Source organism: Chiloscyllium punctatum, chromosome 42, assembly GCF_047496795.1.
Source record: "Chiloscyllium punctatum isolate Juve2018m chromosome 42, sChiPun1.3, whole genome shotgun sequence".
In the NCBI taxonomy this organism is placed as follows: Eukaryota; Metazoa; Chordata; class Chondrichthyes; order Orectolobiformes; family Hemiscylliidae; genus Chiloscyllium; species Chiloscyllium punctatum.
This window is the reverse complement of record NC_092780.1, coordinates 21,395,837-21,408,986: the sequence shown is the minus strand read 5'-3', so window position 1 is coordinate 21,408,986 and position 13,150 is coordinate 21,395,837. Positions and strand designations below refer to the sequence as shown.

The following is a 13,150-nucleotide window of genomic DNA, read 5'->3' as shown; positions in this document are numbered from 1 at the left end:
CTCTCATTTGTATAAGGAAGCAATTTATGCAAAATGGCAGGAAGGAAGATACCGCAGTCTGTCATCAGTTGACAATGAAAATGTCAGGTAAAAGTGCTTTCAAAATGTTTTATGATTAGATTACCTACAGTGTGAAAACAGGCCCTTCGGCCCAACTAGTCCACACCAACCCCACTCCCCCTGCCTAATGCACCTAATTCAATGGGTAATTTAGCATAACCAATTCACCTAACTGCACATCTTTGGACTGTGGGAGGAAACCCACGCAGACGCGGGGAGAATGTGCAAACAGACGGTCACTCGAGGCTGGAATTGAACCCGGGTCCCTGGCGCTGTGAGGCAGCAGTGCTAACCACTGAGCCATCATGCCACCCATACTGGAGAATGTTCAGCCATTTTTATATTGTAACAGTTGTACAGTTTGCTTATGTGCTATTTTCAGAAGGGTGCCTTGATGGCGAATTCACTTACATTGCTGTATTTGTTCGTATAGCCTTTTAGGATCAAGGTGATTTATTCATGGGACGAATAAAGACCGTCTGACCTTATCTGGTTGGATCACTAATCTTTTGTGATCTATAGCTGTTGATAGTTCAGTCTTGGCTTCCCCTTTGTATCTATTTGTCTCAGCCTTATCAATGATCTTTCATGTCAGTTTATGACCTTCAATCCAATTCCAGAAAATTGTTTTTAAAAATCCTGCTACGTTTCGAATGCGGAAATGTTTGCAAAAGAGTGGTGTGGGGGTTAAATTATTATTCGCTAATGACCAGACACTGATCATTGAAGATTTTCATTATTGCTTGCATTAGCTGTTTAAGTAAGAAAATATTGCAGAGAGACAGTACTGAGCAAAAACAAATTTGTCTTTTAAAAATGCTATTCTTAAACATGAATGCTAAGCTCAGAAAAATAACTTAAGCGTGCTCATTAAGTCAAGTTTGCATACAGAATGAAATTAAATTGCTTTCATGAGTTAGCACATAAACATTCCAATTTGTTTTTAATGTAGATTCCATTCAGATTGTATCAAAATTTCAGTTAACCTGTAAAGCAGGCTGAATTTTTTTTTCGGTTTCGGACTTCAACCCTTTATCTGAAAGAAATGTTTTTCCTTACTTCCTCCATGACCAAAATTGCCTATCTGTAAGGCTCCTTTGCTTTTGTCCCCAGTCTCAAAACTACTCCAATTCTAAACAAAAACAGAAATTGCTGGAAAAGCTCAGCAGGTCTGACAGCATTTGTGGAGAGAAATCAGAGTTAATATTTCTGACCCTTCCTCAGAACCAATGGTAGCTAGAAACATGTTCATAGAATCCTTACAGCGTGGAAACAGGCCCTTCGGCCCAACAAGTCCCGACCTTCTGAAGAGTAACCCCACCCCAGACCCAATCTCCAAACTTATTACTGTACATTTACCCCTAACTAATGCACCTAACCTACACATCCCTGAACACTATGGGCAATTTAGGCCAGTTCACCTAACCTGCACATCTTTGGACTGTGGGAGGAAACCAGAGCACCCAGTCGCCTGAGGCTGGAATTGAACCTGGGTCCTTGGCACCGTGAAGCAGCAGCGCTAACCATTTGAGCTATTGTGCCTGATACTTGTCTTTGTCTAGCTTCTCCCTCATTGATTTTCCTTCCCTCCTGAGTACATTCCACTAATGAAAGCCATGTGCTGCTCCCTCACTCCTGACGACACAACTCCTCTTTGTGGTCCTCACACTAACTGAGATTGCCAATGTTCCCTCCCCTTCAGAAATCACTCTTCCAATTCAAGGCAGCTATCTGTCAATCCTCCATTCAAAACAAGTCATCCTTAGCTCTCCATTTCTTCTTCAAATTGTTGTTATTTCCTGCAACAACAACAATTCTGTCTATGCTACCTTACCTTGTCCCGCTCTTTGAAAATGTGAATTTGTCTAAAATCATGTTTCATACATTCAGTTCTGGACTAAGATCTACTAACTACCACCTTCTATTCTATCTGTCCTATATTCAATTGCTAACCAAGTGCTCTGGAAAGTAAAACTTTGTGACATTTTTTAAGCTTGTTTTGGTACCAAAAGGATGTCTCTGCACCTTGTCTGTGTGGCCCATTCGGAATGCCATCCCAGTGGATGCATTACTGTAGGCTTGAAGAACATACACTGTGTGTATGCAGGGTAAGCAGATGGTGACATCAGTCAGCATGCACCGCTTAATTGATGCCAGCACTGTCAATTTGGATCTCACCATTATAGTCGACACTCTGTCTCAAAGACAAGCAGCGGAACATTCATTCTGCGGCATGTGGGACACCTTCCTACTAGTTTTTATTGTAGGATTCATTAACAACTCTCAGATCATTTACTGACTACTGGCTACTGGCTTTTTTGAGTCCCAGTGAGTGTTGAGAGTTGAGAAGAGTTGATTGTGCAGACAGTGATACTCTTTAAACAGACATTGGTTGTGCACCTCACCTCCTGCCAGGTACATTGGTTTTTGCAGTGGGCATTCCTCAGCTACAGTGGGAGTAGAACATGGTGCAGAGGCAGCAAATGATAAAAAGGTTGTTCTTGGAAGGAGGTAGGGGTGGTAAGGGAGGGTTTGCAGGGAGATGGAAACTCAGCGGGATCATGAAATCACATTCCCATCTCCACCTGAGCCAGGAGCAGCTCCATGAATCAGCTAGGATTCCCGAAAGAGGTGAGTACAGAACTCTGACACCTCTTGCACCCGGATCTACAGCTGAAAGAAGAGTGAGAGCAGCACTGCTCATGGACTCTCACAGGCACTGCTTGCACCCTGCAAAGTAAGCACTACAAGTTCTACACAAAGCTATGTGTCATGTTGAAGTCATAGACAGCGACAGCAAGCTTTTTGGAAAGCATGCCCAGAGCAAGTATTTCTGTGTGCATGACCACACCTTTCTGTACACACTTCACCAGGTTCATATCCGAGTCTAGTGTAGCATTACTCATGCACGGTCAAGTCCTCGGAAGCTGAGAGTTGGCATTCACATATCCTTTCCTCCACATCTGGCTGCAGCCCACTCTTGTCCAGCGACCTGCCACGTGGAGATCCCACATCAAAGCTAAGTTTATGTGCTCTCAGTATCTGAGCTGGTAGCTCTATATATGAGATTGACATTTCATTAAGATCAGAGCTGAAAATGTGTTGCTGGAAAAGCGCAGCAGATCAGGCAGCATCCAAGGAACAGGAGAATCGACGTTTCGGGCATCAGCCTTTCTTCAGGAATTTCATTAAGATCAGTCTTCTGTTCCTCCTTGTGTCAGCTTCCAGCATCACAGTCTGACTGGATGGCAGGTTACAAATATCTGAATGTATAAAGGCAGAATGGTGCACTTCAGGTGAAGGAGAAAGCTAGAGATGCATTGCGGCACCATTTTAACTTAAAATAGATATGGTGTCATGTATGCAAAGTAGGACATGAGATGGTCGATCTGACTGAGACATACCTTCATCTTTACAGACTTCAGTTCCATCACTGATCCATTCCCATTCATGGCTGGACAACTAATGTCCCATATTTTTCCCTCCTTGATGAAAAGGACATGCCTGTCCCTCGCATTAATGTGATGCTGACTCTTGTTCTGCATCATCTTGTTCTGATAAGGGCACATTCAGAGTGCTGCATGCTTGTGGTCACTTTGGTACAGCAAGGATGTTACTAAACTGAAAAAGGTGCAAAATAGATTTACAAAGGTGTTACTGGACTTGAAGGTTTGAGTTATTAGGAGAAACTGGATAGGTTAGGACTTTTTTCCCTGCAGTGTAGGAAGCTAAGGAGTGACATTGTAGAGGTTTATGAAATCATGAGGGGAATGAATCTGGTGAATAACCAAGGTCTGCTCCCCAAAATAGGATAGTTCAAAACAAAATGGCACAGATTTAAGGTGAGAGGGGAAAGATTTAAAAGGGACCGAAGGGGCATCTTTTACATACAGAAGGTGGTGCAAGTATGGAATGAACTGCCAGAAGAGGTGGGGGAGGCTGATACTATCACAACATTTAAGAGGCATCTGGATGAGTATATAAATAGGAAGGGTTGAAAGGGATGTGGGTCAAATACTGCCAAATGAAATTAGATTTATTTAGGATATCTTGTCAACATGGACAAGTTGGAATGAAGGGTCAGACTCCGTGCTGTGCATCCCTATGACGCTATGATGTCATTGACCCTGTAAGATACCGATTGAATGCTTTGTTAGGGATGAATTTTCCGGAGACAGAACGGCTTTGCATCTTAGCCAAAATTGCTTTGGAGGCCTGTTCAGGAAGTCCCATCCTGGAACTTGAACCCACCAGTTCGGCTGGGGGACTGGACAGGATAGGGAAAAGAGGCAGGGAAGGAGTGGGAGCAGGGTCAGGTTGTAGATTACACATCTACAGTTCAAAGCTGCCTCTAATCAGATCCGGTTTTTGTCAGTGAATGGTGTTTCAAACAATTGAGGAGAAAATCTAACATTATTTGGAGAAGTGGGACACACTTTTTAAGAGAGGTCCTGGTACAGCTTTTTGGAGAGGTCAAGCCCCTCCCTTGGACTAGGTTAAGGTGCCATCTGGGAAAGGTCAGATCCATTTGGGATTATTAAAGTGGATACAAATGTGTGGGAAATTGTATTATCAAGTTGGTAAGCACTTTAATTCCCTAAGATGTTTAAAGATTTGAACAATACACATTGCCAAACATCAGTGCATGCAATTTCACTATTTGTGACATAAACCTGAGGGTTATTATGATTGGTTCAGTGATCTATCACTGATCCCACAAGCTATTATTATCAGACTGGGTAGATATCAGTTCACATTTTGATTAAAGCTCCAAGTCTTTGATTTGGGTCTACAAATACAAATATATGTTTTCATAAGAGATTATGTATTTAAGAGATTGTTAACCACTACCAGCCCCCATCAATAGCTATTCACCCTTCTAGCCAGATCGTTATCCACTCCTTTGTCTGTCTAACTGTTCATCTATTCAACTGTTAGGGCAGCACAGTGGCTCAGTGGTGAGCACTGCTGCCTCATAGCACTAGGGTTCCAGGTTTGATTCCAGCTTTGGGTGACTGTCAGTGTGGAGTTTGTACATTCTCCCCGTGTCTGCGTGGGTTTCCTCCAGGTGCTCCGGTTTCCTCCCACAGTCCAAAGATGTGCAGGTTAGGTGAATTGACCATGGGATATTGCCCGTAGTATTAGGTGCATTAGTCGGAGGGAAATGGGTCTGAGTGGGTTACTCTTTGGAGGGTTGGTGTGGACTGGTTGGGCTGAAGGGCCTGTTTCTGCATTGTAGGGATTCTATTCTAATCAAATCTCTCTCTTTGGGTTCGATCCCCACTAGTGTTTATTCCTTACGCCCTCCCCCCACCCTATCTTCTGCATATAAACTGACAATTTCCTCACTACCATCAGTTCTGAGGAAGGGTCACTCGACCCAAAACATAAACTCTGATTTCTCTCCACGGATGTTGCCAGACCTACTGAGCTTTTCCAGCAATTTCTGATTTTGTATGGAAAAAGTAACCCATGTCAACCATGCTGTCTTGGAAGGTGACATTGTCCAAACAGATACGATGTGGGCGAAGGAACTGGGAGAATGGGGTGGGAAGAGCTGTAGTGAAGGTAGCTGTGGGTGTCAATGGCTTTGTAGTGGACAGCAGTGAACAGTTTATTCCCTGAAATAGAGACGGAGAGGTCAAGGAAAGGAAGGGAAGTGTCGGAAATGGATGATGTGAAAGTTATAAAAGGGTGGAAGTTGGGGGCCAATGAACAAATTTTTCAAGTTGCAGGCAGGAACATGAAGTGGCCCCAAACAATCGTCGATGTATTGAGAAAACACCATGGGAGGGTGTCAGTGCAGGACTGAAACAAGGATTGTTCCACGTATCCCATGAAGAGGTAGGCACATAAGGGCCCATGTGAGTGCCCACAACCCCTCCTTTGACTTGGCAGAAGTGAGATGAATTAAAGGAGAAATTGTTCAGTGAGAGAACAAGTTCATCCAAGTGGAGGAATCAAATTTGTGGAGTAAGAAATTTTATGAACTCAATATTCCTGACTCGTGAGCTAAAATCTGGCTTTTGGTAATCCCCTTGAGGGCCTATGGTCCAACTGAGGGGGAGGGGGGCCTCTTTCCTCTCATGTCACTCCTGAACCATGGCATTCTAAGCTCACATGAGTATTTTTTATGGAAGAGGCATACTGTTTAGCCTGTTATATCATGTTTCATGCATCTTTTCTACCCATTTGTGTTTCCTGAACTAATTTGAGCCCTACTACAGCCAGAATTTGTCACCTATCAGAGGTGCAATTGGTTGTGAGTGGCTCCTGCTGAGATGTACAGCCATTCATTATTGTACGGTATACAGTGCTCAGCACACCAAATTAACCAGCACCATTACATTGGTAGGTTGCCTCCATTACTTTGAACAAGCACAGATTAATCACGTGTCACGATCTCCTCTGCCCCTATTGATCCTTTTCCAATTATATCTGTTCCGTCTTTAAACCCTTCAGTGGTTTTACTACATCTTGTATCTACAAACTCTTTCAAATTCTAGTCTATTCCTCAACTAAACACTGCTTCCCGACTGCATTACCAGGAATTTGGCTACTTTATCTCACACTTCATAGTTTTGAAGTCTTTTGGAAGTTGTTGCATGAAAGATGCAATATAAATGCAAAGTGATATTGTGAAACTGCTAAAAGTCAATTCTTAAACCCCAATTCCATTTTCTGTTGTGTGGATAGAGGTAGAATGAATCTTTATTGCAGTGACCTGCCATAGCATCAATTTTTCATGCTGAGGTAAATTATGAAAAGGACGGAATATAATTGTTGCTTGAACGACATGAACCTTTATTCTGATTTGGTAAGGGCGAATATAGTCTGTAACTGGGAGGGACTTGATTGTTAGCACAAAATAATGTTTTTAAAGCTGAGAACTCATTGTTCAATTAAAACATATAGATGTATACAAATACCAACTTACTTTCATTTTAATAGCTGCATGTATAATGCTATACTGATTCTGTCCCCAGGAGGTGAACTTCTGCCAGTTTTGGTGCCACAAATTAAATCTTAGAGGTGAAGTATAGTGACTGAGTTAACAGATAGAAAATTACGAATGTGGATTTATATTAGGGACAGGAAGTGTTTTCACAATCAACAGTGCAGTCACAACAGTGGTGTTTATTATCGCTGTTCAGCACAACAGTCACTGATAGAGTCATAATGTCTTACAGCATAGAAACAGACCATTGGCCCACAGTGTCTATGCTGACCAACAAGTATCAAACTACACTAATCACATTTACCTGCACTTAACCTATAGCCTACTCTGCCCTTGTATTTTAAGTGCTCATCCAGATGCTTCTTAAATATTCCCAGATTACCTGCCTCTAATATCCTGTCAGGCAGCAAGTTCCATATAACTACCATCCTCCCGTGATTGTTTGTTTTTTCTCCTTAGGTCTTCACTAAAACACATACTCCTCATCTTAAACTTATGCCCTCTGCTCTTAGACACAGCTGCCATGAGGAAAAGAATTCTCACGATCTACTCTGTCTCTGCCTCTCACTGTTTTGTATATCTCAATCAGATTCCACCCACCCTCCACAGCCTCCTCTGCTCCCAGGAAAACAAACCCACCTATTCAGTCTCTCCTTACTGCTGAAGAGTTTAAAGATGGAGCAGATATTATTGGAAAAGGACCAGTAGGGGCAGAGGGGATTATGACACACGATTAATCTGTGCTTGTTCAAAGTAATGGATATGTGCAAGACGATGCATTTGGGAGGTCTAACAAGGGAAGGATATACACAATAATGATAGGTCCCTTGACCCTTGAATATACTGAGGAATGAAGGCACCTTGGTATACCTGTTAATATAGGTCCCTGAAGATGTCAGCCCAGGTAGATAGGGTAATGTAGGCGGAGGTGGGATAGTTGCCTTCATTAGCCAGGGCTAAGAATATAGCAGCAAGGCAGTCTTGTTACAACTTTATAAAACGTTGGCTAGGCCAGAGATGCAATACGGTGTGCAGCTCTGGTCATTACATTACTGGAAGGAAGTGATTACACTGGAAGGGTGCAGAGGAGATTCACCAGGATGTTGCAGTAAAATTGCAGCAAAGTAATCGCCCTTTTTTATTCCTAAACTCTACCCAAATGGCCTCATTTGAAGACTGTTCTCAAACATCCTCCCTCATTACTGCAGTGATGGTTACATTTACCAGTAAAGCAATGCTCCCATTACTCTTACATCCATCTCCCTATCACACCTGAAAATTCTATGGCCCGGGAGAAGAGAATTACTGTGATTAGGAATGATAACGTCATTGTAAATTCCACCATTTTTGAATTCATTGCCTCTCACACTATGTAAGATGACCCAATAGAATCTGACTCTCAGTCATTTTAAAAAGTGAATGCCTCTCTTAAATTGTGCCAACCACAAACCTGTCGTGTTAGAAAATAAAGTTAATAATAGACACCCGGTGGCTCGAGTCGTAAGGGAGAAGATGAGACGAAAATTCTTCTGATAGATGTTCCATCATCATATGGTCTGTAATAACCAAGTTCATGTGAAGCACTGGCTCTGCTATGATTGTGTATTACATATATAATGTTGGTGTATATCTTGTATTCTCTGCTAAATGATTGGATCTCTTTAGTTAAAAAGCAGCTTACTTCTAATAAACACTGTTTTTAACTCCCTTTTTTTTATTTACTGAACACATCTTCGAAAGGAAGCCTTGTTTGTAGCCATTAAAATCCTGATTTCTCTATCTTTGAGCTCACGGCTCAATTACGTAATGCTGCCAGCACATCATTCTGTGTCACAGCCCTTCACTTGGAAGAGAGGACAATGGAATTTGTTTCTTCCAAATCAATGTTGTTAAGTGTCCATGATTTGATGTGTTCCTGATATTGAAATTGTGAACATGGGAGTAAAAATTGGAAAGCATTCTGCAAAGCAAATGCAATAGAAACTTCACAGCTGCAGACAATCTGCTTGTGAGGTTCTGTCTATTCTTTAAGTGTCCCTGTGACCTGCTTATAATGGACCGAGGGTTCCCTCTATACAGGGTTATAGACAATCGACAATAGGTGCAGGAGTAGGCCATTCTGCCCTTCGAGCCAGAACCACCATTCATTATGATCATGACTGATCATCCTCAATCAGTATCCTTTTCCTGCCTTATCCCCATAACCCTTGATTCCACTATCTTTAAGAGCTCTATCCAACTCTTTCTTGAAAGTATTCAGAGATTTGGCCTCCACGGCTTTCTGGGGCAGAGCATTCCATACACCCACCACTCTCCTCAACTCCGTTCTAAGTGGCCTACCCCTTATTTTTAAACTGTGTCCTCTGGTTCGGGATTCACCCACCAGCAGAAACATGCTTCCTGCCTCCAGAGTGTCCAATCCTTTAATAATCTCATACATCTCAAACAGATCCCCTCTCAGCCTTCTAAACTCAAGCGTATACAAGCCCAGTCGCTCCAATCTTTCAGCGTAAATTAGTCCCATCATTCCGGGAATTGACTGCGGGACCTAATAAGGGCCCCTGAGTGAAATTGTTTTCCCGTGTACAGACATTTTGGGTGAGATGTTGATGTAGCTACTATGTCACTGAACTAATAACCCAGAAAACTAGATTAATGTTCTGGGGACATGGGCTCAAATCCCAAAATCCAATAAAAATTTGGAATAAAAATCAAGCCTAATTATTGACCATGTAAACACTGTTGATTGTCGCAAAAACCTACCTGGTTCACCTAATGTGCTTCAGGGAAGGAAATCTGTCAGCTCCCACCAACGGATACATTTTATGTAAAGTCTAAAAGCCCTTGCTTTAAAGTCAAGGGGAACAGAATGGATCTGTGAATCTGCAGCCTCCCGATCACTGCCCTCTTTCTCAGGACTTAGATCTGGGCCTCCACAAACTAAGCAAAGGGCTTAAGATTAATTACAAACCATAGTCAAGCTAACTGCAATAGTGTTGGTACCTTACCCAACTAATGAGTTCTGAGATCCAGTCCAGTGTCTGCTAGTTCAAACATTCACTGCTAGTCACTGACCAATTTCGACACTAGGAATTTGAAGGGATATTGTTTTATGTTTTTTTAGATAGGGAGCATAACATAAAATTCTTGTGCTTTAACTTGCAGTTTTCCTACCTGAAGCATCTCCTGGTTATTTTTAGTATATTTATTTTCAAGATTTTCTTGCAATTTTTAAGAAGTTTGACATCTTTAATGAAAATGGCCCCTGGTGTATTTGGCAAAGTTCCTAATCACACTGAAAATTGCTTTTCCGATGTCCTGGAGCTAAACAACACTTTGAACATAAGGACATTGAACACTGAGATGACGAGGAGATGGAACAAGAATTGCTATTGATTTTGATGGTGCATTTTGCTGATTTATGCTTCCTCCTATTCGGATGTCAAACCTTGTGATTTGACTTTGAAACGTACTTTTGTTTTGTTTAAAAATTATTAATTCTCACCACTCTCACCTCTCAGTGAAAAATTCCTGGATTGAAGCATTGTGCCAGGACTTAAGTAGGAATTAGAAATTTGCTAAGAATAAACATATGTTTAGTCATTAGACTGAAGTAGCTAAAATGGCAGATTATTGCTGTAAGTTTTGTTTCACAGGAAACAACATCACGTTTCAGAAACAAAACTCTGCCTGTCCTTCTTGTAGCCCCAGTCTTGTGCCATCTTCATACGTTCATTGTAAAATCAGTTGCAATCATTCTGTGTTGTGCATCATCCAACTGCGCCTCAGTTGACCCTCTTCTGCCCTTCAGTTTTACAAAATCATCAAACCAGTTACAGGAGGAAGACGACAGAAAGATAAGGAAAGACAATGGAAAGGTCAGATTGCTCAGGAACACAAGCAACATGTCAATGCTGGAGAAGCTCACAGCAGAGGGATAATACTAGGGTAGATGTTCACCTAATGGTTTACATAAGCACTGAGATTTCCTTTCATGCAAGGTGTCTAAACATTGATGGGAAATTAAAGACCCATCAATAATCTATCCAAAACCATCAGAGAGAAATGGAGAGAATGAAGAGATTTTAGGGCCTTAGTGCAGTTAGTGCTGGAGAGAAACCCCTAAGCGTAGACCCATGCAAATACTATTGGGTAGTTTGAGAAATTGTGAAGATGTGCAGCACTAAGTGTTTAAGAGCAAGAAGAAGTTAGAAAGAGCTGTTTACACATGCTAGCCTTGCTGTTGACTTGGACTGATACTACAGTCCTTATTGTAGTTAATTTTTTATTTTTACGCATCTGATGGAGAGAACTCCACAGAGGTTGGTATCCTGTCACCAAGTCAACTTTTATTTGCACGTGCACGGTACTTGACACTGCTCTGGCTTCCTCAGAGCCAGCTCTCAGAGTGGACAGAACCTCGAACACTCCTGTTTACATCTGTCAGCCAAGGCTCCCTGATTGGAGCTGTTAATCTGATCTAATGAAAGAACTCGTAATCTATGAGGTCCACCTGGCTGACCTCAATACAATCATTACACTGGGTGTGCTTTATTTGACTCTGATTAAACTCAATATCCCGACCATATCGGTTTTAAACTCCCACTTCACCTTGACAGCCTAGAAATCAGATTGTGCCCAAAACCAGACCTATTTGTGATTCAGGAAGCATGTAACATTCATACTGCCTGCTATTTACAATAATTTAAGTGGGCAGGCAGCTCTACTACATTATACATTAGCTGCATGTTTCATTGCAGCAGCTAGACATCAGTGACTTGGAAGTTATTTGTGACGAATTTTCAAAGGGAGCAGTTCAAGTGTGGAAGCCTATGACCTTCATCATCAGATTCCCTGAAAAACGATGAACTGCAATGCCGCAAACTATCTGACTTTAACTAACAGTAAATGTACTTCATAAATAGCAAGTTTTCATGTGGCATGTGATTACTGTTGTGCTGAAGCTCAAGTATCAACACTGTGATGTGAAATCTTCACCGAAGTGTGCAGGATGGTAAGGTCAGTTACTCTCAAAATGGTTTGTCGTGATCCTTGGTGTTTGCGAGGAATTTTGCAGAACCTCATCATCTTTTTGGCTTACCTACAACTGATCGCCACATTCAGAGAGGAGGATTAAGGAGCTTTCACGATAGAAGAAATGTAAGGCCGAATAATCTTCCTAATTCTGTAGTTCAGTTTCAGACTAGAATCGAAGCTCTACTAAGCAGAATTGTTTGGAATTTTAAAAAAGGAGGATCCATTTTATCACTTTGACTCCCTGCAGTACTGGTTGTGATGAAATCTGATCTTTTTCACCATTGGAAGTAAAAACTATTTCATGTTATATTTTGCTTCAGAAAGCAATTTTAATTTCAGTATAGTTCATCGGTAGAGTGTGTGTAGATTTCATAGTGACTGCCTCAAGACAGTTGTTTTTGATATGGGAAAGATGTAAATTATATGCATACCACTGGGAATGTGACAAGAGACTTGGAAAGTCTGTATTATATCAGTTAATTTGCAGTTTGCAACTGTGGTAAATTAAAACAGCACACGCTGAAATAATAGCTGAATATTTTTAGCCTGCGGAAAGGAGATCTGGTAATTCTAGGTCTTTTGCCCAGTGCTAAGGGTGTTTCTGTTTAACGTCACCCGCACACCTCACACATTAAAGCTAATGTCTGTTTCAGTATGATGGATTCGTCATCCTGTATGTTTGCAGCCAAAGCAACACCCCAGATGTGCAACACCATTCAGAATAAATTACCTTCTTGGTCAGTGACCCTAACACTGCTCTTAACCACTTCAGTCAAAAGCACACTAGGCCTCTCCACAGGATTTACTGCAGCAGTTCATCAAAGAGAAGACTTCTTAATCCCACAATCACTGGAAGCACAGTATTCTGCCAGGCCTGAGGGTGGTAACTAGGCAGAATCATCGCCAAACCAAACCCTGCCTGACCTTGTCCTAATTAGATTTTGGATCAAAGGTTTGCAGCTTTGCTTATCTGCCACACTGCCAAATGAGACAAAAAACTGCAGATGCTGAAACTGCAGTCCTGAAGAAGGGTTACACCGGAAACAGTGACTTCTCCATCTCCTTGCTGTGTTCTTCCAGCCTCCTGCTTGTCTA

At 41.8% G+C, this 13,150-nt stretch overlaps 1 protein-coding gene across 9 annotated transcripts in view; it reads left to right on the top strand.

Annotated features, from left to right (window-relative positions):
* mpp2b (MAGUK p55 scaffold protein 2b) overlaps window positions 1-13,150 on the top strand; it is a 537,853-nt gene that overhangs the window by 442,063 nt on the left and 82,640 nt on the right. Inside the window, exon 1 of one of the 9 annotated variants that reach the window (XM_072561621.1) lies at window positions 11,906-12,032. The exons of 6 other annotated variants lie outside the window; for them this stretch is intronic. In XM_072561621.1, coding sequence (XP_072417722.1) covers window positions 12,030-12,032 — 3 coding nt within the window. In that variant the 5' untranslated portion in view covers window positions 11,906-12,029. Of the gene's footprint in view, window positions 1-11,905; window positions 12,038-12,114; window positions 12,179-13,150 lie in introns of those variants that run through there. 2 more of the 9 variants (XM_072561622.1, XM_072561623.1) reach the window with 2 other exon arrangements.